A 24933-nucleotide genomic window follows, 5' to 3' on the forward strand; every position below is an offset into this window, starting at 1 on the left:
TTATATAGGTGTAGAACCTAAGCCTAAAATACCTTAAGCCTAATTACAATACATGAAACTCATACCTTAGCTTTGTAAATATCATGTCTACAAGTTTGACGAAGAAATCTCAAGATAAGACGTAGAATGTTTGGACGACTCTCACTTTTAGTTTCTCGTAGGTCGAAACGTGCAACTCTAACCCTTTTCTATGGTAGAAGATGATGTCATGGTTGGTTCAGTTGAACTAGACACCCATGATTCAATTTATCCTGTATCAAATCTTTCCACTATTGTAGTTTTTTTTAGATCATTTTTACCATGGAAGAAAATGATTACTTGGGAGCATTAAGATTCTAAAATTTTATCTATAATGACAAAGTACATCACTCTTAATATCTTAAATACTATGATATTTTTTTATTATTTTTTTTTTTAATGCAAATGAGATTTAATATCCTTAAAATGTGATGATTTATTCCACCATTATAGTACTCCCAATGAGAGATTATTTAATGTAGTTTGTTCAAGTGGGAATTAGGGAAACATGCATAAATGATATGTAAAAGATATTATAGTAATGGAATATCGTTTCATAACCCATTTCATGTCTTAAATCTCATGGCGGCTCAAGTAGCAAAAAAGAAAAAGAGCCTAATTAAATAAATGTTCTTTATGTAGTGGATTTTTATAGCCATTGTGAATTTAATCATACAAATATCTTCCTAAAACTAAATAAATTATCAACCTTAACTAATGCGAAGCAAGAAGAAATGATAAAACTAAAGTAAGTAGTGAACCATAGATATTACTTTTAAGTTTATCTTTGCTCTTTCTCTAAATCTTACTAAATCTTGCAAGATCTTTCAAATGAAAGATGACATCAAAGCCTTATGTGAATATTCATATGATTTACTTCAAATCTAATGTGTGAGCCAAATAGGAGAAAAGGCACACTATAGTGCTTGCTTCATCGACATTTGTGGAGATACATATCCAAATTGTTTTTTATTTCCCCATGTGGCGCCCTCTTTACCAGTAAGCACACCCATGAGAAGATGATGAACCCTCCACCATTTCCTATATAAGATGACCAATGGATTCATTCTAGGCATCCTCAAATTCTCTCCATGGCTATCACTAGAGTCTTGTGCCTTAGCTTTCTTCTCCTTGTAGGGCTGGGTTTAGCTTCCGCTGCCCGAACCCTTCTTGATTATGATCCCCGAACACGTCACTATGGTTACGATCGCCCTAACCCTAGAGAAGGGTACGATTCGGGGCATCGTGACGAATCCTATGATAATGCATATGGTGGAAGATCGGGTGGAGGATATGGAGACGGAAGCTCTGCTCTCGGAGGTTCAGGCTATGGAAGTGGTGGAGTAAGGGGTTCGGGATATGGTAACGGTGGAGGAAATGCATACGGAGGAGGGGTTAGCTCCGGCGTAGGAGGAGCAGGATATGGAAGTGGGAGTAGATATGGAGGTGGAGAAGATCATGGTGTTGGTTACGCTGGTGGGCGAAGTGGAGGTTATGAAAATGGAGGCAATGGTGGGTATGGGCAAGGAAGAGATCATGATATCGGCTATGGAAGTAGAAATGGAAATGGAAATGGAAATGGAAATGGGTATGGAGATTCCCATGGATATGGAAATGGTGGAGGAGTCGACGGTGGGTATGGAAGGGGAGACGGAGTAGGAGGCCATGCTGGTGGTTCTGGCATTGGCGCCGGCGGTGGTTACGGAGGCCATGCTGGTGGTTCTGGAATTGGGGCCGGCGGAGCTTACGGCAGTGGAGGAGCTCACGGAGGAGAACATGATAATAGCAAAGGAAGTGGAGAAGAAGGAGGTTATGACGGTGGATATGCACTCACAAACTCCATTTCAAACAAGAATTGAAACCCTTCTTAAGTAATGAACCCAATATTCATTATGTTAACAAAATAAAGAAATTGGGTTAGAGAATGTTGTTTTCTATATCGATGTCCAAACCACTTTCAATGAATGTTAAATTCGAATCAACTGTTGAATGATAAAACAAAATTTGGATTACATTGGTATGAAGCAAATTGATTCAACCATACTTATTTTCTATTAAAAATAGTTGTTAACTTGAAAAAGTTTAAGAAAATTTTGTGGTTTATTTAGGAGTGGTTAGTGATTTTAACTTCAAGAAAAAGTTTAAGAAACTAGTTGTGATTTCTCCAATGTAAATACTCGTGAGACGTATGCTCTTGACAACAACAACAGAGAGGATTGAAAAGCTAAGTGTTTAAAGTTTCTTTGTTTCAAAAGATCTCTCCCCTTAAGTTGTTCTCGTTGCTTTTTTATTTGTTTAGACATATTTCGATTGTGGGTCATATCCAAAATTTAGTATCAGAACCAAGATGTCGAAACAAATTTCGTCACCTTACAAAGTCACCGAAGGAGAAGTGAAAACTATAAGGAGTGGAAGGGAGGGGAGTGTAATGCTCCAAAACCTATTATACACGAAGAGTAACTACGTAACATGGTCGATAAAGATGCGTGTTAACTTACAGACACAAGGCGTGTGGGATATCATCGAGCATGGTGACGTTGAGGAGCGTAACAATAGGATGACTCTTGCCACCATCTACCAAGCAGTCTCGCAGGACGTACTTCTCATTAGCAGAGAAGGACTCGGCAAAGGCAGCATAGGAGGCACTGCAAACAATGCATTTGGGTGTGAAACATGTCAAGGAAGCAAAGGTGGAGACCTTGAAGAGTGAGTTCGAGGCTACCCGCATGAAGGACAGTGAGTCAATAGACGGATTTTCCATGAAATTGAGGACAATCGTCAGCGGCATCTATTCATTACGCGACGTGGTGGAGGAGATCTCCGTCGTCAAGAAGTTCCTTCAAGCAGTTTCCCCAAGATTCATGCAGATTGTTGCCTCCATCGAGCAGTTTGGAGACCTCAAGAGCATGTCGGTTGAGAAGGTCGTTGACCGTCTTAAGGTCCATGAAGAGAGACTTCGTGGCTACGGAGACAAAGAGGAGGAGAAATACCTCTTACTCACACATGAGAAGTGGCTCGCACAGACGAAAATGAAAGATGCAATGACTCTTCTTTTTCACGTACGAGGAGACGGTGGAGCCATAACAAGAAAAACATAGGTCATGGACATGGTTGCGGACATAACCGTAGACGTGGTGGTAGAGGAGGTCGTGACAATACCTCACAAATTCATGACAATGCCAAGCCTCAGAAGGACAAGAGTATGATCAAGTGTTACTCTTGTGGAAAATACGGGCATTATGTGGTAGAGTGCCACAACAATGGCGTGATGAGGAGGCAAACCTCATGTTCACGGATGATGAAGAACCCACATTGATGTTGGCCGAGAATATACTCAACCTGTTGGTGCTCAATGAAGAGAAGATTACGTGAACCCCTTCATAGATGGAGATGATCAAGTGGAGTCCAGCATGTAGTACCTAGACAATGGAGCGAGGAACCACATGACTGGAGATCGAGCAAAGTTCAAGGAGCTTGATGAGAAGTTCACTGAAAACGTGAAGTTTTGCGAATGATCTGTACCGATCCAAGACAAAGGGTTTATCTTGTTCCAGTGTAAGAATGACGATCAATGTCTATTAACTAAGGTGTATTACATCCCAAGTTAAAGAGCTATATTATTAGCCTTGGTCAATTGACAACATAAACATTCCTCAAGATATTATTAGAGTGGAGATAGTCGACTCGTTCCTCAAGATATACAACAGAAACGAAGCTCTGTTGATGAAAGTGAGACGGTTGCGAAACTGTCTGTATAAGATACTATTGAAAGACCATCAACATCTTCCAAAATTATTCATTGGCGTTGACAACAAGAAAGTGAAGAAGAAACCAATGGGTCAAGAAGAAACCAATGGGTCAAGAGAAAAAGAAACCGAAGAACATAGCCAAGAAGAAACCAGAGGCTACTACAATCAGCGAAGAACAACCTAACCACGTAGGCCTAGAAAAAGGCCACCAAAGCGTAAAAAAAAGAGACATCAAACTTGTCCTTGGTTGAAAGACAAAGGAGTACTCTATAAGATGAAGAATTCCCACTACACATAAGAGAGAAGCAGAATTGTATGGTGTGGAATTAAAACTTCTCATGAAGAATAGATGAGTGACCAATCAACCTTGACACTACATACCAACATGCAAATATTCTCACCAAGACCCTACCAAAGGTTAAGTTTTGCAAGTAGGAGTTATTGAAGTCAAGAATCTCAAGTAAAGTCAAGCTTAAGCAGAAGAATGTGAGTCATTAATCTTGACTTGGTAAAAATAGTTATTAAGTTGAATAAATTTACAAAATAGTTGTCATTTATTTAGAAGTATTGCTAGTGGTTTTAACTTGAGAGAAAGTTTAGGAAACTAGTTGCACCATAAATACTCGTGGTCAAATGTATGCTCTTTACTACAACAAACAGAATTGAAAAGCTAAGTGGTTAAGGTTTCTTTGTTTCAAAAGATCTCTCCCTCAAGTTGTTCTTTTTAGTTTTTTTATTTGTTTCAAGATATTTCGGTCATGGGTCATATCCAACCAGTTGAAGATGTTTGAGTAGGTAAAATGTTTGTTTTAAATCAAAGATCATTTTATAAGAAACTTCAAATACACTTAGATTTGACGGGGAAGTAGAATAATAAGACTCCAAACACAATAATATTTCTTGACTAGGGAAGTTATGATTCAAAGACTTTAATTTAGAAGTCTTTAAAATTGATATGAGAAGTCTCATTCTCATTTAAACTTTGAGCTCTAGTATGTATTGGTGAAAAGAAACTATATGATATATTAACTAAGGATGAGATTTTCTTTTATCGTAACAAAGGATTAAATTTAGACAACCAAAAGATTGAAAGAAAACAACAGCTTCTCCCTTAGATATGGAGGAGTTACCCAAGATGACCTTTTCCTTACGGTTGAGGCTAATATGCGAACGTATGCATGTTTCGGGGAGGCCACATGTCGCAGATAGAAAAATGAGGGAAAAACCTAGTGTGTTGCCTCCGACTAGTCTCGAAGTGTAGATGAGCACACAATGAGTGGGACATGCGTCTTGTTTTTATAAGATATCTATAAATTCGTTTGGGATACGTATGCTAGGATTCAAAAAAAAGAATATCAAGGACTGTGCATTTGGACCCGCTCCTGCATGAAACCTTCATGTAAGAGTGTTTCCAATCGCATGTGATGCCTCTGAAGGGTTAGTTTTGCCCATTTGATTCGACCTTTATTTGACTGTTTAGTTTTGCCCATTTGATTCGACCTTTATTTGACTGTTTTCAATTCATTTTGAATAATAAACTTATTATAACTTGAATTAGGGTCCGCTAGTGAAATTCTGAAATTGTGGAGCACTGAGCAAGCGGGAAACAAGAGTGAGTAAGGCATGCACGACTAAGTAAGTAGCCATTTGAATTTTCTTGAGCAATACTTATATGAATCGCTAGAATGTGATAGCATGCAAATATGATCTACCATACATAGAAAAAAAATGCATGTCTAGGGTATAAAATTGAGCTAAGATTTTAAGTATGCTATATATGATACACACAAATATTTGAAATGTCTTTAAAATGAGATTTCTAATTTGTATATTGTGTGAGATGCTTTTGTTGTATTAGTTACTCTATACTAAGATTGAAATCTGTATTCAATGTGATTGATTGAATTATCTCACTATTGAGCTAACATGTATGTTTTGAGAATGAGATATGTACTCCAAGTGATGGATTGAGTTATCTTCCTATTAAGCATGCATGTACACTTTGAGAATGAGATTTGTAATCCAATGCTTAATTGAGTTATCTCCTTATTTGAGCATGCATGAATGTATTGAGTTAAGAATAAGACGCAGTTTGACGATTAACCTAGGTCAAGACACCTCTAGTAGACCGAGCACCCCAAGATCATTAGCGACGCAGTTTGACGATTAACCTAGGTCAAGACACCTCTAGTAGACCGAGCACCCCAAGATCATTAGCAATGACTAGAGGACTAGACCCTAGTGCTCTGAGAATCAAATTAATCCCAATGAGCTAGTCTAGTAAATCTGCGACGCTAGAAAATGCCTAGTGCTCTGAGAATCAAATTAATCCCAATGAGCTAGTCTAGTAAATCTGCGACGCTAGAAAATGCGAACAACTATCTGACTTTGATTGAGTTTGTGACACGCAAGAGAATGACTCAAGATTTCGAGGCCTCCTAGAAGTTCATATAGCGGTAGAATCTAAGCTTAAAATACCTAAAGTCAAATTACAACATATGAAACTTATACCCTTAGCTTTGTAAATATCAATGTCTACAAGTTTTATGAAGAAACCTCAAGACAAGACATAGAATGTTTGGACGAATCTCACTTTTAATCTCTCGTAGGTCGAAACGTGCAACTCTAACCATTTTGTATGGTAGACGATGATGACATGGTTGGTTCATTTGAACTAGACACCCATGATTCAACTTATCCCGTATCTCATCTTTCCACTATTCTAATTTGTTTTAGATCATTTTTACCATAGAAGAAAAAGATTACTTGAGAGCGTTCAGATTCTAAAATTTAATCTATAATGGACAAAGTAAATCACTCTCAATATCTTATGCTCTATGAGATTTTTTTTATTATTTTCTTTTTAATGCAAACATGATGAGATTTAATATCCTTAAAATGTGATGATTTATTCCACCATTATTGTACTCCAAATGAGAGATTATTTAATGTATTTGTTCAAGTGGGAATTAGGGAAACATGCATTAATGATATGTAAAAGATATTATCTTAATGCAATGTCGTTTCATAACCCATTTCATGTCTCAAATCTCATGGCGGCTCAAGTAAAAAAAGGGAAAAAGAACCCTAATTAAATATATGCTCTTTATGTAGTGGATTTTTATAGCCATTGTGAATTTAATCATACAAATATCTTCCTAAAACCAAATAAATTATCATGTTTCTTTGCTCTTTTTCTTAATCTTATCAAATCTTGCAAGATCGTGTTAATGGAAGATGAGATCAAAGCGTTACTTAAATATTCATATAATTTAGTTCAAATGCAACTTGTGAGCCAAATATGAGAAAAGGCACATTATAGTGCTTGCTTCATGGACATTTGTGGACGTGTATATCCAAATTATCTTCTTTTTTTTCTCCATGTGGCGCCCAAAATACCATTAAGCACACCCATGAGAAGATGATGAACCCTCCACCATTTCCTATATAAGATGACCAATGGATTCATTCTAGGCACCTCAAATTCTCTCCATGGCTATCACTAGAGTCTTGTGCCTTAGCTTTCTTCTCCTTGTAGGGCTGGGTTTAGCTTCCGCTGCCCGAACCCTTCTTGATTATGATCCCCGAACACGTCACTATGGTTACGATCGCCCTAACCCTAGAGAAGGGTACGATTCGGGGCATCGTGACGAATCCTATGATAATGCATATGGTGGAAGATCGGGTGGAGGATATGGAGACAGAAGCTCTGCTCTCGGAGGTTCAGGCTATGGAAGTGGTGGAGTAAGGGGTTCGGGATATGGTAACGGTGGAGGAAATGCATACGGAGGAGGGGTTAGCTCCGGCGTAGGAGGAGCAGGATATGGAAGTGGGAGTAGATATGGAGGTGGAGAAGATCATGGTGTTGGTTACGCTGGTGGGCGAAGTGGAGGTTATGAAAATGGAGGCAATGGTGGGTATGGGCAAGGAAGAGATCATGATATCGGCTATGGAAGTAGAAATGGAAATGGAAATGGAAATGGAAATGGAAATGGGTATGGAGATTCCCATGGATATGGAAATGGTGGAGGAGTCGATGGTGGGTATGGAAGGGGAGACGGAGTAGGAAGCCATGCTGGTGGTTCTGGCATTGGCGCCGGCGGTGGTTACGGAGGCCATGCTGGTGGCTCTGGAATTGGGGCCGGCGGAGCTTACGGCAGTGGAGGAGCTCACGGAGGAGAACATGATAATAGCAAAGGAAGTGGAGAAGAAGGAGGTTATGACGGTGGATATGCACTCACAAACTCCATTTCAAACAAGAATTGAAACCCTTCTTAAGTATTAACCCAATGTTCATTATGTCAACAAAATAAAGAAATTGGGTTAGAGAATGTTGTTTTCTTAATCTATGTGGAAACTGCTTTCGAATCGAATCAATGTGTAACAACTCGACCTTTTGTACCGGTAGCGTCAAACCGATTACAAAAAAAAAGTGATTTTACAGTTTTGAAGTAAATGAAAAAATGTTGGGAGAAGGCATAGTGAAAGGGATAGGAATAGATAAAATAGAAAAACTGCGGTACTCTATTGTTGTTTTCTCACTCTATTACTTAAACATTATACAATTACAATATTTATAGGCTTATACACTAATATAGAAATGTGGAAATGTATATAAATTCAAATCTACTAACATGTCCTAAAATTTGGATAATTTGAATACTTTGAATCATATTTCAACTACTTTAAATCATATCTCCATTCTTAATATTTTTAATCATATATCAACACTGCCTCTTAGATTCAAACTTGTAGATGTCAAGTAATCGTCTCAATTAGCAAAACTTTTCTTTTGACAGAATTTTAGTATGTCTGATTTAACCTGTATAATGTCTGTCTCAACTTGTATACCTTTGTTTCTTTGTCTTTCTTTATGAATCCCTCTGGTTGTGTTACATAGACCTCTTCTGTCCCATGTAACAACCATATCCCATGTTCCATTTTTCTCAATGGACTGTATCCTGTTGCTTTAGCTTTACTCACATCAGTAGCATATTTCTATGCGGGTCTTAGCAAAAAAGGATTAAGTTATTTCAGTAAATACATTCAACCAACTCCAATCCTTTTTCCCATTAACATCATAGAAGATTTCACAAAACCCTTATCACTGAGTTTTCGACTTTTCGGAAATATATTAGTTGATGAATTAGTAGTTGTTGTTCTTGTTTCCCTTCCTGATTACTCATAAGGTCTGAAACAGTAAGAGCAAATTGACATGATGCATATCAGCTAAAGATTTATACTTCTTTGGAGGTGTTTCATCTGAAAATTCTTCAAGAGAAGAGTTGCTATTTAATGATGCTCAAGATGATAAATTTGACAGATTTTGTGTTGTAGTGGAGGCACTAGGAGATGCGCTGGAGTTGACCCTTGTCTCAATAATCTCTCTTGTATCATTATCTAATGGTTTTATCTTACCCGGACTAGTTTCGACTTTCACTGTGCCTTTTTCCTCAACTTGGATCTCTTTGGTATTTCCAAGTTGCACCTTAATTCTTTGCATCTTATCAAGCTCTTGGAATAAGGATTTGGTACCTGTCATATAGTTCGAGCATCCGCTATCAACAAACCATAAGTCAACTTTCTTTGGATTAATACCAGTACACGCCATAGAAAGCTTTTCTTCTTCTTCTTCATTTTCTGTTGCAAAATTCATTTGTTGATCTTTATACCAACAATCAGCTTTTGTGTGCCCATTGGATTAATACCAGTACACGCCATAGAAAGCTTTTCTTCTTCTTCTTCATTTTCTGTTGCAAAATTCATTTGTTGATCTTTATACCAACAATCAGCTTTTGTGTGCCCATACCTCCTACAATAGTAACATTGTATGACATTCTTTGTTCATTGAATTGTCTTTGTCCATCATTTCTCCATCTACCCTTGTTATTATGGCCACCATGGAAGCTATGAGATCCTTCTCTTCCACTACTTCTACCTGTTAAATGAATATTTTCTTTTTCGTTGCCTTCGTTGTTGGCTGTCTCCTTCACTTGTAGTGTCTTCTCTTCATTCCTTTCTGATGATCTATTGATTCTTGATTCATGAGCTTGAAGCAAGCCTATCAGTTCATCAACAAAGAGTATTGATAGATCCTTAGCTTCTTCTATGGCAGCCACCATATGGTCAAATTTTGGAATTAAGCTTCTCAACACCTTTGCAACAATTGTTTCATCTGAAATTTTCTCTCCATAGGTACGCATCTGACTGACTATTGTCATTGCTCTTGACAAAAAGTCAGCAATTGATTCGCCATTCGTCATGAGCAGAGTTTCAAAATCACGTCTTAGACATTGCAATTTATCTGTTATGACCTTTGAATCTCCCTGTACCTCCTTCTGTAGAATTGACCATGCTTGATTTGATGTGGTTGCTGCTGCAATTCGTGAAAAAATAATCTCATGAATTGCTTGCTGTATAATGAACAGAGCGTTGGTATCATTTTTCTTGGTTTCTCTTAGTCTCTTTTTTTCATCTATTGTGGGTTCTAATTACATCAACGAACCCATGCTCCACCAAGTCCCATAGCTCCTGCGATCTGAGCAAGGTCTTCATCTTGATACTCCACCACTCATATTTATCACCATTAAAAATTGGTAACAGCAATGCAAAGAAAGAAAAACTAGCTACTACCGTTTCTATTTTGTGAAAAAAAATAATCACTCACCCTCGTGTTAACAGGAACTTGCTCTGATAACAAAGTTGTTGGGGAAAGGAATAATGAAAGAGATAGGAATAGATAAAATAGATCATACCTGCAGTGTTTTATTATTGTTTCTCACTCTATTATTACATAATTCCAAGATTTATAGGCTTTTAAGCTAACCATAAATAATAAATTATGGAAATCTAGATAAATTCAAATCTACCCGACAATCATACCCTTTAAACAAAGTTTAATTATTCAAGAATATACTAACTTAAAACCAAAAGTTCACTCAGTTCAACTCCCTAGTTCCCATAAGCTAGGTGGCCTCTAACACAATTTGAGTCAAAGAACAACTAAATGCGAAAACGTCTATCAATGAAAACATAAAATTCTCAAGTTGCCCCATGACAGACTTCTTCACCTTGCTCGTCACTTTTGTGACACAGCCTCACCTGAAAATCATATTAAAAACGAGGTGAGTATTAAAATACTCCGTAAGGAACTCCTCTTTGGATCAAATACATAAATCATCAAAAAAAAAAATCGAGGGACCTTAGTGGTTAATTGCCCAAAATACACAGCGTGTAGTTTTTACCACATGAAAATCAACATCCACCTTTACTCCTCAAAATGATTATCAATGAATGGTTACCCGATTCACACAACGTGTAACTCTTTATCTTCATAACCATTTTCTGCAATCACTCCACAGAGTAACGGCCATTAGTGGCATGTTACCTGATTCACACAGCACGTAACCATTACCACATGAAAATCAACATCCCTCCTTACTCCTTAAAATGATTACCAATGGTTGGTTACCTGATTCACACAACGTGTAATCCTTACCTTGGTGTAATACTTACCTTGATAACTATTTCCTGCCATCACCCAGCAGAGTGATCATTAGTGGCTGGTTACCCGATACACACAGTGTGTAACCCTTAACCAGCAAACATAATATGCATGCATTAGGTCAACATTTATTTTCTTAAGCAAAGATACATCATGTCACACAACTCACATCAAACATATTTCAATCATTGAACATAATATGCATGCATAGGTCCCAATATATTTATTTTCATGTCAACATACATCATATCATACAACACACAACCATACAATAGCAAACATATTCAACCTTTTAAAAATAAGTTTCAATAAGAAGGTCCTCGCCTAGAGAGCTTCTTTTCTAATCATCCCTATAAATATTTGTCCAACTCCGACTTAGATCAAGCCTACATTTAAACACCCAAATTTAATCGACCCAACTTGACGTGATACAATGACTCCAAAAAATCATAGGGTCTTATTGCTTACCTTCTTCCTACACGTTGGGTCCAATCCCAACTATCCAAAAAAGAAACCTTGTTGTAATTTTGTTGGTTGACATGTTATCCAAAAAAGAAACCTTGTCGTTAGTTGACATGTTGTACCTTGGTTATGATACAGATATTTAGAGGTGAACATTCAAGGTATGGTCCATTCAAAATCGAGATTGGACTCAAAACAAATAAGTCACATGAAAACTCACTGGTTGCTCCTCCAAATGGTGGTTCCGGCATTGCGACGGTGTTCAACTTGCAATGGTAGTGTGGGTGACTAATGGCGATTGTCTGATGTGCGACAGTAACTGGCGATGGCATCGCGAGACGGTGTGAGCGATGGACGGCAGTGGTTTAGAGAAGAAGAAGATGATAAAGAGGAAGGAAAAGGTGGCGGCTAGGGTTTGTGAGTGGCTGGCTCATCCCAGAATTCGTGCTCTGTGAGATGGCTGGCTAGCTGTGTGTTTGGCTATATGTAGCTAAACCTTAGGGTTTATTTGAATGTATTGGACCTTAAGCCCAGAACTTTCGTCGTCGAAAGTTTCACTTAAATGCGCAGACCTTGTGCTCAGAAGAGCTAAGGTACTTGGTCATCAATTCCTCTTCTCGTTCTCAAGTGACTTCTTCAAGTTTGTGATTCTGTCATAATACCTTGACAAACACGATCTCTCGACTATGTAAGGTCTTCACTTCTCTAGCCACAATTTGCATTGCTTCTTCTTCATAGTTCAAAATTTTATCCAATCGTAGGGGTTTGAAATCTATCACATGCGATGGATCTACTATGTATAGTTACAACATCGATACATGGAACAGATTGTGGACTCGTGAAATCACAAGTGGTAGGGCCAATTGGTAAGCTACTTGTCCCACTCGTTCCAAGATCTCAAATGGTCCAATGAAGCGTGGACTTAACTTACCTTTGCTCCCGAACCTAAGAACGCCCTTCATGGAGGCTACCTTAAGAAATACTTTGTCTCCCACCTCGAACTCCAAATCCCTTCACTTCACATCAACATAAATTTTTTAGTGAGTATTGTGTCTTCCTTCGATGATTTCTCCTTGTAAGTAGATTACAATTGATGAAACTTATACTTTTAGCTTCGTAGATGCAAGATTTACAAGTTCGATGAAAAAACTAACTCAAGACAAGACATAGAATGCTAGGATGAATCCCACTTTCAAGCGATCATAGTTAGAAACACTTACTCTAACCTTTTTTTTAAAATAGAAGACGATGATGTGACTGTTTCAACTGAATGACTACCTAAGATCCAATTGAGACCTTCTAACTATTTTAGCTAGTTTTAAGACCTTCTCATAGCTTTAGCTCCTTTTGGACCATTTTTACCGTAGATTAAAAAAAAATTATATAAGAAGGTTAAGATTCTAAAATTATATTTATATGGAAAAGATAATATATCTAAAAATAAAATTACTACCATGTTATTTGACAAAGTACATCACTCTCAGTATGTTAGTGCTTTTTAAGTTTTTTTTAGTGCAAACACTATGGATTTAATATCATTAAAATGTGTGATGATTAACTCCACAATTATTGTATTCCAAATGGGAGATTATTTAATGTATTTTGTTCAAGTGGGAATTAGGGAAACATGCATAAATGATATGAAAAAGATATTATAGTAATGCAATGTCGTTTCATAATCCATTATTTCATGTCTCAAATCTCATGGCGGCTCAAGTAAGAAAAGGTATAAAGAACCCTAACTAAACAAATGTTCTTTATGTAGTGGATTTTTATAGCCATTGTGAATTTAATCATACAAATATCATTGTAAAACCAAATAAGTTATCATTTCATTGCTCCTCTTAATCCTTGTTGATGAAGAGATATTTAGGTTGGAGGGTCAACTTGTAGAAGACGCCATAGTCAAATGACTTAGCAAGAGAATATCTAAGTTTCACTATGAAAATATTTAGAGCAACAAAATCTAACTAAGAAGTAACTAAACTCAACATGAAAATACTTGAAATTCACACCTTCCTTTGGTCAAATTCAAAAACATCTTTAGCTAATGGAAAACAAAAAGAATTGAAACTAAGCGGGTGAGCTTATAAACTTGACTTAGTAGAATAAGTCACTAACTTATGAAACAACTACCGTCGAGTTGGTACTAGTTGCCAAATTGTAGATCAAGTTTTGTGCTTTAGTTAGGAAGATCGTTAGTGGTTCTTAACTTGAGGAAAAAATTTAGGAAGCCCGTTAGTGTTCTCTTCATTATAAATACTCATGAGATTGAGATGTATACTTTTTCACAGAAATAAAAACAATTAAAAAGTTAGTTACTTAGGGTTTTCTTTGCTTCTTCTTTGACATATTTCGATCTTAGGTCAAAGTGAAGAATAGATATTACTTTCAATTACCCTTGTAAGCTTTTCTTTGCTCTTTCTCTAAATCTTACAAAATCATGCAAGATAATATAAATGGAAGATGAGATCAAAGGCTTACATAAATATTCATATGATTAGTTCAAATTTAATTTGGGAGCCAAATATGAGAAAAGGCACACTATAGTGCTTGCCTCATCGACATTTGTGGAGGTACATATCCAAATTATCTTCTTTTCTTTTCTTTTCTTTTTTCTCCATGTGGCGCCCTCTTTACCATTAAGCACCCATGAGAAGATGATTAACCCTCCACCATTTCCTATAAAAGGACATCAATGGATTCCTTCTAGGCATCCTCAAATTCTCTCCATGGCTATCACTAGAGTCTTGTGCCTTAGCTTTCTTCTCCTTGTAGGGCTGGGTTTAGCTTCCGCTGCCCGAACCCTTCTTGATTATGATCCCCGAACACGTCACTATGGTTACGATCGCCCTAACCCTAGAGAAGGGTACGATTCGGGGCATCGTGACGAATCCTATGATAATGCATATGGTGGAAGATCGGGTGGAGGATATGGAGATGGAAGCTCTGCTCTTGGAGGTTCAGGCTATGGAAGTGGTGGAGTAAGGGGTTCGGGATATGGTAACGGTGGAGGAAATGCATACGGAGGAGGGGTTAACTCCGGCGTAGGAGGAGCAGGATATGGAAGTGGGAGTAGATATGGAGGTGGAGAAGATCATGGTGTTGGTTACGCTGGTGGGCGAAGTGGAGGTTATGAAAATGGAGGCAATGGTGGGTATGGGCAAGGAAGAGATCATGATATCGGCTATGGAAGTAGAAATGGAAATGGAAATGGAAATGGAAATGGGTATGGAGATTCCCATGGATATGGAAATGGTGGAGGAGTCGACGGTGGGTATGGAAGGGGAGACGGAGTAGGAGGCCATGCTGGTGGTTCTGGCATTGGCGCCGGCGGTGGTTACGGAGGCCATGCTGGTGGCTCTGGAATTGGGGCCGGCGGAGCTTACGGCAGTGGAGGAGCTCACGGAGGAGAACATGATAATAGCAAAGGAAGTGGAGAAGAAGGAGGTTATGACGGTGGATATGCACTCACAAACTCCATCTCAAACAAAAACTGAAACCCTTCTTAAGTATCAACCCAATCTTCATTATGTCAACAAAATAAAGAAATTGGGTAAGAGAATGTTGTTTTCTAAATCTATGTGAAACTGCTTTCAAATCGAATCAATGTGTAACAACCAGACATTTTCGTATCCATAGCAATTAAAGCCGTTACAAAAAAAAAATATGTAAAAGAAGTAATTTATTAATCGTACCCTTTAAACAAAGTTTAGAATACATTCAATCTAAATAAATAATTCAACATACAAACTTCCCTAGTTCCCATAAACTAAGTGTCCTCTAACGCAATTTGAGTCAAAGAACAACCAAATGCAAAAAGGTCTACAATGAAAACATAAAATTCGATTAAAACATAAAAATGCTCGAGTTGACCCATGATTGACTTCTCCACCCTACTCATCAGTTTTGTGCCACAACCTCGCCTCTTCTCTACTCTACTCGTCAGTTTTGTGTCATAGCCTCGCCTGAAAATCATTTTAAAAACAAGGTGAGTATTAAAATATTAAGTAAGGAATTCTTCTATTGGATCAAATAGATAAACGATAATCAAACAAAATCGAGGGATCTTAGTGGTTAATTACTTGAAACACAGTGTAGTTTTTACCATATAAAGATCAACATCCACCTTTACTCCTCAAAATGATTATCAATGGATGGTAATCCAATTCACACTTAACTCTTACCTTGATAACCATTTTCTGCAATCACTTTACAAGTGACCATTAATGGCATGTTACGTGATTCACTCATGCAACCCTTACCACATGAAAATCAACATCCATCTTTACTTCTTAAAATGATTATCAACGGCTGGTTACCCGATTCACACAGCGTGTAACTCTTACCACAACCTCCTTAATCCTCAAACATAATATGCATGTATTAGGTCCGAAAACATTTATTTTCGTGAGCAAACATACATCATGTCACACAACTTACACCAAACATATTTCAATCATCAAACATAATATGCATGCAATAGGTCTCAACATATTTATTTTCATGGTCAACATACATCATATCATACAATACACAGTCATAGCAAACATATTCAACCTTTAAAGAAAACAAAACATTTAAGTTTCAATAAGAAGGTCCCTCACCCAAAGAGTTCTTTTCTAATTACCCCTATAGATATTGGTCCAACTCCGACTTAGATCGAGCCTTCATTTAAACACCCAAGTTTAACCAACCCAATTTGACGTGATAAAATGACCCCCACAAATCATAGGGTCTTATTGCTTACCTTATTCTTACGTAGAGGTTCGGTCCAATCCCAACTATCCAGAAAAGAAACCACGTTGTAACTTCGTTGGTTGGCGAGTTGTACATTTGTTACTATACGGACATTTAGAGGTGAGTATTAAGGGTATGGTCCATTCAAAATCGAGATCGGACTCAAAAAATAAGTCACATGAAAACTCACTGTTTGCTCCTCCAAATGGTAGTTCCGGCGACGGCAATGACGTTTAACTTGCAACGGTAGTGTGCGTGACTGACGGCGGTTGTCCGATGTGCGAGGGCAACTAGCGATGGCAGCGTGGGACGGCGTGAGCGATGGATAGCAGCGGTTTAAAGAAGAAGATGATAGAGAGGAAGAAAAAATGTGGTGGCTAGGATTCATGAGTGGCTGGCTAATCTCAAGCTTCGTGCTCTGGGAGGTGGGTGGATAGCTGTGCGTTTGGCTATATGTAGCTGAACCCTGGGGTTTATTTTAATGTATTGGGCTTTAGGCCTAGAACTTCCGCTTTATAATATTCCCCCAACAACGAACTTTCATCTTTGAAAGCTTCACTTAAATGCACAAGGTCTGCGCTGCATCTCTTCCGCTCAGAAGAGCTCAAGGTACTTGGTCATCAATTCCTCTTCTCATTTCCAAGTGACTTCTTCAAGCGGGTGATTCCGCTATAATACCTTGACAAACACAATCTCTCAATTACATAAAGTCTTCACTTCTCTAGCCACAATTTGCATGGGTTCTTCCTCATAGTTCAAAATTTTATCCAACCGTAGGGTTTTGGAATCTATTACATGCGATGGGTCTGCTATGCATAATCGCAACATCAATACATAGGACACATTGTGGACTCCTAAAAGCACAGGTGATAGGGCCAATTGGTAAGCTACTTGTCACACTCGTTCCAAGATCTCAAATAGTCCAATGAGGCGTGGACTTAACTTCCCTTTGCTCCCGAACCTAAGAACACGCTTCATCGAAGTTGTTATGGATATTTAGTACTAAATTATAGTTTACCATATATGTTATATTTTATCTTTTATTGGAAAATATGTAGATATTTTCCTTCCATTACACATAATCTTTCCATTTAGTGCTCTTTTCATTCATTACTATCTTCATATTCTTGTAATTTATTTGATTATATATAAAAATCTTTCACATCATTTAGGTGTGGTGGTTTTAGCAAATATTCTATCAGAGCCCTTTTGGTTTAGTAACTCGATCCTTTACTTTCAATGGCTTCTGAATCCCCTACTCATCTTCTTCTCCACCACCCGTGGTGGCTTTGACACCGCATGGGAAGTCTCCATGGCTGCCGCAAGCAGAACCAATTGATTACTCTTCAGCTCCACCCTTTTGACCTCCAAATCACCCTTCACCATACTTTGTACATACAACCTCGCCTTCTCCAACATAATCGGTTTCCCCTTAGCCAACATAGTCTCTCTCATTTTCTTCCCAATCAACCCTTCATCCTTCACAGAAACCCTAATATTAGGATTTTCATCAGCGCTCACTTCGAAAATATACGGAATCTAGATAAGCCCATCGACCTTCTGCACAGATTTACCCTCAAAATCTGAGTGCCGCACTAGCCTTTTTGCCAACCAATGTTAGATAAAACCTGATTTTTCCTTATTTAGATTCACACGATTACCTTCCTTCTCTGTTTTACCATTTGACAAACACGTCGAATGGATTAACTAAGTTTTAGACGGCAATTTAGGAGGAAGTGGCACAGATTCAGTTGGCCACTCCGACCATTTTTAGGATAGGTTATATTTAAATAGGAAATCTGTTAGAATATTTTCGCAACCTGAATTAAAGGGCAGTCAAAATTTCATCATTCTCTCTCTTCTTATTTTACGCATTTTATTTTTCTTCTAACAACCGGTTGTCGACAATTTCCTCTCACCGAACATAAAGGATTTCCCGGCCGATTATTTGAAATCCAACAACCAAGTCGCCGCCGACCTCCTTGTCAAAATCAACTCCTTCGTCCACTGTGGCGACTCTTTCGACTTTAACACCGTCTTCGTCTTTTTCTCTGGGGGACGTGACTCCCTCTCCGTCCATTGGAACTTCATCACCTGCTATGGCGCCGACTACTTCTCCATCGGCTCCACCTACTTCTTTCGGAGTCACCAGTGCAAACTCCAATTGTAAAATATGCTCAAGATATTCTTACTCATGCTCATTTGCTCGATAGCAAACCAGTCCACAAGGCGCAGACACCACTCTATCTCCGTCCCTTTGTTTCTTTCTTCGTCTAAAATACACCCCAGACTCCGCATTCTCGGCTTATACCCTCTTCTTCCTCTCTTGTTCCTATCTCGTGCTCATTTGCTCGATAGCAAACGAGTCCACAAGGCGCAGACACCACTCCGTCTCTGCCCCTTTCTTTCTTTCTTCATCTGAAATACACCCCAGAGTCCGCATTCTCGACTTATACCCTCTTCTTCCTCTCTTGTTCCTATCTTCTTCATAGTCACCATCGAACACTCTCTCTCTATTCTCCTTCTTCCTTTGGGTTTCCCCATTTTACATTGTAGGTTAGACATATTCTTGCCAGAGCCAAGGCACCATCGTCGCTGAGCGACGATCCCTCTACAGTTTTCGATGGCCAAGGAAGTGCTTCTCTACGCCTCCTCCGAACCAGGTTGTTGATATCTTCACAAAAAGTGTTTCTCGACCTCTCTTTGAATTTTTCAGATCCAAGCTTCACGTTTGTTCAAATCCGACGCTCAGCTTACAGGGGGTGCTAAGGATATTTAGTACTAAATTATAGTTTACCATATATATCATATTTGATCTTTTATTATAGACAACCATTACACAGATGTATCTTTCCATTTATTGCTCTTTTCATTTATTACTATTTCCATAACCTTCTAATTTATTTGATTATAAATAGAGAAATTTTACACCATTTAGGTGCGGTGGTTTTAGCATATATTCTCAGAGCTCACCTTAATAAATACTTTGTCTCCCACTACGAACTCCAAATCTCTTCGCTTCACATCAACATAAATTTTCTAGTGAGTATTATGCCTTCCTTCCATGATTTCTCCTTGTAAGTAGATTACAATTGATGAAACTTACACTTTTAACTTTGTAGATGCAAGATTTACAAGTTTGATGAAAAAACTAACTCAAGATAAGACATAGAATGCTAGGATGAATTTCACTTCAAAGCTAGAAACATGTTACTCTAACATTTTTCTGAAATAGAAGAGGATGATATGACCGGTTCAATTGAAATGACTACCTATGATCCAATTGAGATCTTCTAACTATTTTAGCTAGTTTTAAGACCTTCTCATAGCTTTAGCTCCTTTTGGACCATTTTTACCATAGATTAAAAAAAGATTATATAAGAAGGTTAAGATTCTAAAATTATATCTATAAGATAATATATCTAAAAATAAAATTGCTACCATGTTATTTGACAAAGTACATCACTCGCAATATCTTAAGCACCCTCAGATATGAGATTCTTTTTTAGGTTTTTTTTTAGTGCAAACACTATGGATTTAATATCATTAAAATGTGTGATGATTAACTCCACAATTATTGTATTCCAAATGGGAGATTATTTAATGTATTTATTTCAAGTGGGAATTAGGGAAACATGCATAAATGATATGTAAAATATATTATAGTAATGGAATATCGTTTCATAACCCATTTCATGCCTTAAATCTCATGGCGGCTCAAGTAGGAAAAGAGAAAAAGAGCCCTAATTAAATAAATGTTCTTTATGTAGTGAATTTTTATAGCCATTGTGAATTTAATCATACAAATATCTTCCTAAAACCAAATAAATTATCAACCTTATCTAAGGTGAAGCAAGAAGAAGCTATCAAAATAAACTAAGTAGTGAACTATAATATTACTTTCACCCACACTTCTAAATTTTTCTTTGCTCTTTCTCTAAATCTTACTAAATCTTGTAAGATCGTGTCAATGGAAGATGAGATCAAAGCCTTAAATAAATATTCATATAATTTAGTTCAAATCTAATGTGTGAGCCAAATATGAGAAAAGGCACATTATAGTGCTTGCCTCTTGAACATTTGTGGAGGTATATATCCTTCTTTTCTTTTCTTTTTTCTCTTTTTTTTTTTTTTTTTTTTTTTTTTTTTTTTTTTTTTTTTGCATGTGGCGCCCAAAATATNATTAAGCACACCCATGGGAAGATGATGAACCCTCCACCATTTCCTATATAAAGAGATCAATGGATTCCTTCTAGGCATCCTCAAATTCTCTCCATGGCTATCACTAGAGTCTTGTGCCTTAGCTTTCTTCTCCTTATAGGGTTGGGTTTAGCTTCCGCTGCCCGAACCCTTCTTGATTATGATCCCCGAACACGTCACTATGGTTACGATCGCCCTAACCCTAGAGAAGGGTACGATTCGGGGCATCGTGACGAATCCTATGATAATGCATATGGTGGAAGATCGGGTGGAGGATATGGAGACAGAAGCTCTGCTCTCGGAGGTTCAGGCTATGGAAGTGGTGGAGTAAGGGGTTCGGGATATGGTAACGGTGGAGGAAATGCATACGGAGGAGGGGTTAGCTCCGGCGTAGGAGGAGCAGGATATGGAAGTGGGAGTAGATATGGAGGTGGAGAAGATCATGGTGTTGGTTACGCTGGTGGGCGAAGTGGAGGTTATGAAAATGGAGGCAATGGTGGGTATGGGCAAGGAAGAGATCATGATATCGGCTATGGAAGTAGAAATGGAAATGGAAATGGAAATGGAAATGGAAATGGAAATGGAAATGGGTATGGAGATTCCCATGGATATGGAAATGGTGGAGGAGTCGACGGTGGGTATGGAAGGGGAGACGGAGTAGGAGGCCATGCTGGTGGTTCTGGCATTGGCGCCGGCGGTGGTTACGGAGGCCATGCTGGGGGTTCTGGAATTGGGGCCGGCGGAGCTTACGGCAGTGGAGGAGCTCACGGAGGAGAACATGATAATAGCAAAGGAAGTGGAGAAGGAGGTTATGACGGTGGATATGCACTCACAAACTCCATTTCAAACAAGAATTGAAACCCTTTTTAAGTAATGAACCCAATATTCATTATGTTAACAAAATAAAGAAATTGGGTTAGAGATTGTTGTTTTCTAAATCTATGTCCAACTTTTTTTTTTTTTTTTTTTGATGAATGTCAAATTAGAATGAATGGTTTATAATCCTAAAGATAAAATGGTTAAGGATTTAAAAGAATTGAAATTTCTATTGGTACCTAAGTGATAGATATTTTAAAATTACATGTCCTTAACTTCAAGTAATTCTATATTAGGTAACTTCTTAAGAATTTTATTTTTTTTAAGAAGCATGTAAGTGAAAACAAAAGCATGCTAAAATGACTCGTGTTGATTTGTAGAGATAATTTTCTATAACGACTCGTCTTTCAAAGGACTCAAGCCACAGACCGTTACTCAAAGACGTGGAATATTTAAAAACACGCATTAATTTAAGACGGTTTAAACGTGCATGCACATAAAGAAAATTTCAATCTTAAAACAACCTTTAAAGTACACATTAAGGCAAGGATGCACACCCAAAATATGGTTCATAAAGTCTAAAAATACAAAAACCAAGGGTTCCAAAAACATATTCAAAAGAAGTACAAGGGGCTTATCTAGTCCAAAACTCTATAGCCCCTACTTCCATAGGATTAATGAAAAAGTATGGCCGAGATCCCGACTCGAAAGTGGAGATCCAAGAATAGTCCAAGAACGGTAAATAACCTACTTCTGACTCAACTCAGTCTGTGGTTGATGTTTAAATTCAAGGAAAATAATGTGGCATAGATAGATCTACATGCTATAACTTTCGTCAATGAAACATTTCAATTCGAGATAAGACTCAAAAGATATGAAAAAGAAAAAATGGAAAGAAAATTAACTCGAATCGATTTCGTGATCCGTTAGGAGAGAGAAAAATTTTCAGCGAGCCATGTGTCGATCGGTGAAAGGAATCGCATATACAACCAGGAGTAGGACACGCATCAGGCGACGGTGGAGATACGTGTCGAACGTCGTGTAGAGCAATGCAGCATTGTTCATTCCATGACACGCGGCCTCTACAAACCCTAATCGACCCGCATCGACCCGATCCAACCCACAACCCATCGGATCAACTAACCATCGGTCCAACCAGAGCGACGCGAACCAGATGCCTGACCTGCGACTATAGAAAGTTCACGCGCATGGTACTTGCGTGTGAAAGCCGTGAGTAAGACTTCTCTTGACGCGTGTCGACGTGTGTAAGTGGGTTTTCGGTTTGTTCGACTTTCGTTTGCTTGATTTTTATCCTGATTCCAATTATAACCATATTTTTATGTGATTTAGGACCAATTGAAGAAAATCACACTTTTTGGACACCCTATTTGTGTAGAAACGCTAAACGAAAAGGTACTCGTCAATCATGTAAGTCACCACACGGTATTTAGGAAGCAATACTTGTAGGATTCGCTTGGATTGCATGCATGCTAGAATAATAGTCCTAGGTGGATGGTTTTACCATGAAATGAAATTAGGTGATTAGAGAATCAAGAATATGGAAGCATGATGTATAGAATGCTTGTATGTCCGTGGAAATCTGTTAAGCCTACAACGTCATGCGAGCCTACAAGTAGGTGGCTTAATAAGCATAACTTTTATATTCATCCTTGCTACATTTTTCTTTTTAGATGCGTGATGCTATAAATTGAGAGGGCATGTTTGAGAGACGTGGATGATCACAGAGGAAAGTATATCCCAGGGCGTTAGTCTTAGTCTTTTATTTTCATAAACTTTCGTTGTAAAAACTGGTCAACGATTTGATTCTTTGTACTGAAACTTTCTTCTTATGAAATAAATGATTTTTGTGTTGATGTCTTTTCGAGTTTTTCATCCAGACACACTACACAACATTGTCGTTCACGGTTCATTGTAAAAATTTGGGTCGTGACATATACATATATAATAATGACAGAGCATAGTGACCTAACATGGACACCTAGTCAAAATTTCAAAATCATACCGTTCATAGTTCAATTCGTACTTTTCTTAGAAAAACATGCATAATAACGTTCAACGTATATCATCTCATGCTCAAATATTTATAACAAGTTCCTATAACGTACTTTTTATCATACTAAAGACATGTTTTCAGGTCCATCCAAATAAGAGCTTAACAATTCATTTCTCGAAAAACATGCATCATATAACTTCGACATACTTGTTTCATAGATTGAATCAATTCCGCTTAGGCTCAAATTTCTATAAAATTCTTTTTATATCGCCGAAATTTCGAAGTGCCACTTACTTGAAAAGCACGATACTTTTTGCTACAAGCATAGCTCAATTCGAAGAGATTGTAAAGTTCTTATGCACACAAATAGACAATTTACTGTAAGGCCATAACAGAATGATCAATAATTCTCGTGCATACATACAAGTTTACAATAAAAGAGTGTCTAACAATTGAAAAGCAATTAAAATCAGTCTCTTTTAAGTATAAATTCAAATAAAACTAGGAAATATGAGGACAAACAAATCTCGAAATCGAAATGAGGATGAAAAATTGAGTCGGACTCGGTCCAAAATTGGTTGTTGAGCTCTTTTGTTATTTCCAACTTGATTTAGTTTTGAAAAAACTCATCGTAGCGGTTCTGATCTAATCATGTCTTAGAAGTTAGGTCGTTGAAGAAACACATTTAATTGTTCTTATGTTCTTGAAATATGTCTTAGCGAATTGAAAAATATTGTAGCAATTCAAGTTCATCGCTAATAGATATTGTCCTCTTTGAACCTTTCCTTCTGGATTTTTCCTGAACGTTCTAGAACACGTCTACTATGGAAAAGTTTCCACGCCCTTATAAAGAATGATTCGTTTACCTCTCAAATCGACGTAGGATCTCACAAATATTCTCCGATCGATTTGGATCTCTATACTACCAACATGGGATTTGAACAGCATACTTTCATTTAGACGTCAGAAATGATGTATTGAAAGCATATAAAGAAGAAGAAAAGTGTAGAAATACAAAGCTTGTTGAAGCGTGAACAAAAAGGAGAGATCCACTAAAGGAAGCAATATGAGATAATGGAGAGAGAGACCCACACGTTGTTGATTCAAAAACAAGATCTATCAAACCATAAAGACAAAGGGTTTTAGGCATTAGCTTGTGGGAATTCATAAATGTCCATTACACACTCTTTTGCTGCTACTTTTCTACTTCATAGTTCACACTACCCTCTTTCTCTCAATTTTGCTACGATTACAAGGTTAGAAGTTCGATCCCACCTTCATATATCGCATAAACTCGAGAATTATGAGGGGTTTGTTGAGAAAGGTTGAAGTTTCATATTAGTTTATATGAGTCTGTTTGGAGAAACCAAAAACAAATTTGTAGAGCTTATATTCAAAGTGGACAATATCATATCGTTGTGGAGGAGAAC

The 24933-nt window shown here is 37.7% G+C and overlaps 2 protein-coding genes across 5 annotated transcripts; both read left to right on the forward strand.

The window, feature by feature from the left end:
* The first annotated feature begins 1078 nt into the window (after positions 1-1078).
* Positions 1079-8198, forward strand: LOC111431141 (glycine-rich cell wall structural protein 1.8-like). Of its 2 annotated transcripts, none has more exons than XM_023067680.1 (2): positions 1079-1572; positions 7654-8198. In XM_023067680.1, the coding sequence occupies exons 1-2, from the start codon at positions 1110-1112 to the stop codon at positions 8031-8033; spliced, it is 843 nt and encodes a 280-aa protein (XP_022923448.1). In that variant the 5' UTR covers positions 1079-1109; the 3' UTR covers positions 8034-8198. The 2 variants fall into 2 exon arrangements, with proteins under 2 accessions (XP_022923448.1, XP_022923449.1); XM_023067681.1 differs by having other exon boundaries at positions 7660-8198.
* Positions 8199-14433: 6235 nt separating this feature from the next.
* On the forward strand, positions 14434-21619 carry LOC111431202 (glycine-rich protein DOT1-like). Of its 3 annotated transcripts, none has more exons than XM_023067773.1 (2): positions 14434-14928; positions 21143-21619. In XM_023067773.1, the coding sequence occupies exons 1-2, from the start codon at positions 14466-14468 to the stop codon at positions 21529-21531; spliced, it is 852 nt and encodes a 283-aa protein (XP_022923541.1). In that variant the 5' UTR covers positions 14434-14465; the 3' UTR covers positions 21532-21619. The 3 variants fall into 3 exon arrangements, with proteins under 3 accessions (XP_022923541.1, XP_022923542.1, XP_022923543.1); XM_023067774.1 differs by having other exon boundaries at positions 21149-21619; XM_023067775.1 differs by having other exon boundaries at positions 21164-21619.
* Positions 21620-24933: the final 3314 nt, after the last annotated feature.

This window comes from Cucurbita moschata, unplaced genomic scaffold (assembly GCF_002738365.1).
Source record: "Cucurbita moschata cultivar Rifu unplaced genomic scaffold, Cmos_1.0 Cmo_Scf00035, whole genome shotgun sequence".
NCBI classification, from domain to species: Eukaryota; Viridiplantae; Streptophyta; class Magnoliopsida; order Cucurbitales; family Cucurbitaceae; genus Cucurbita; species Cucurbita moschata.

Bases quoted from the DNA above. Each gene is read 5' to 3' on its own strand.
- LOC111431141 (XM_023067680.1), top strand. From the start codon at position 1,110: ATGGCTATCACTAGAGTCTTGTGCCTTAGCTTTCTTCTCCTTGTAGGG. The intron at 1,573-7,653 runs GTAGAAATGGAA...CTGGTGGGCGAA, and splicing joins TCATGATATCGGCTATGGAA to GTGGAGGTTATGAAAATGGA.
- LOC111431202 (XM_023067773.1), top strand. From the start codon at position 14,466: ATGGCTATCACTAGAGTCTTGTGCCTTAGCTTTCTTCTCCTTGTAGGG. The intron at 14,929-21,142 runs GTAGAAATGGAA...CTGGTGGGCGAA, and splicing joins TCATGATATCGGCTATGGAA to GTGGAGGTTATGAAAATGGA.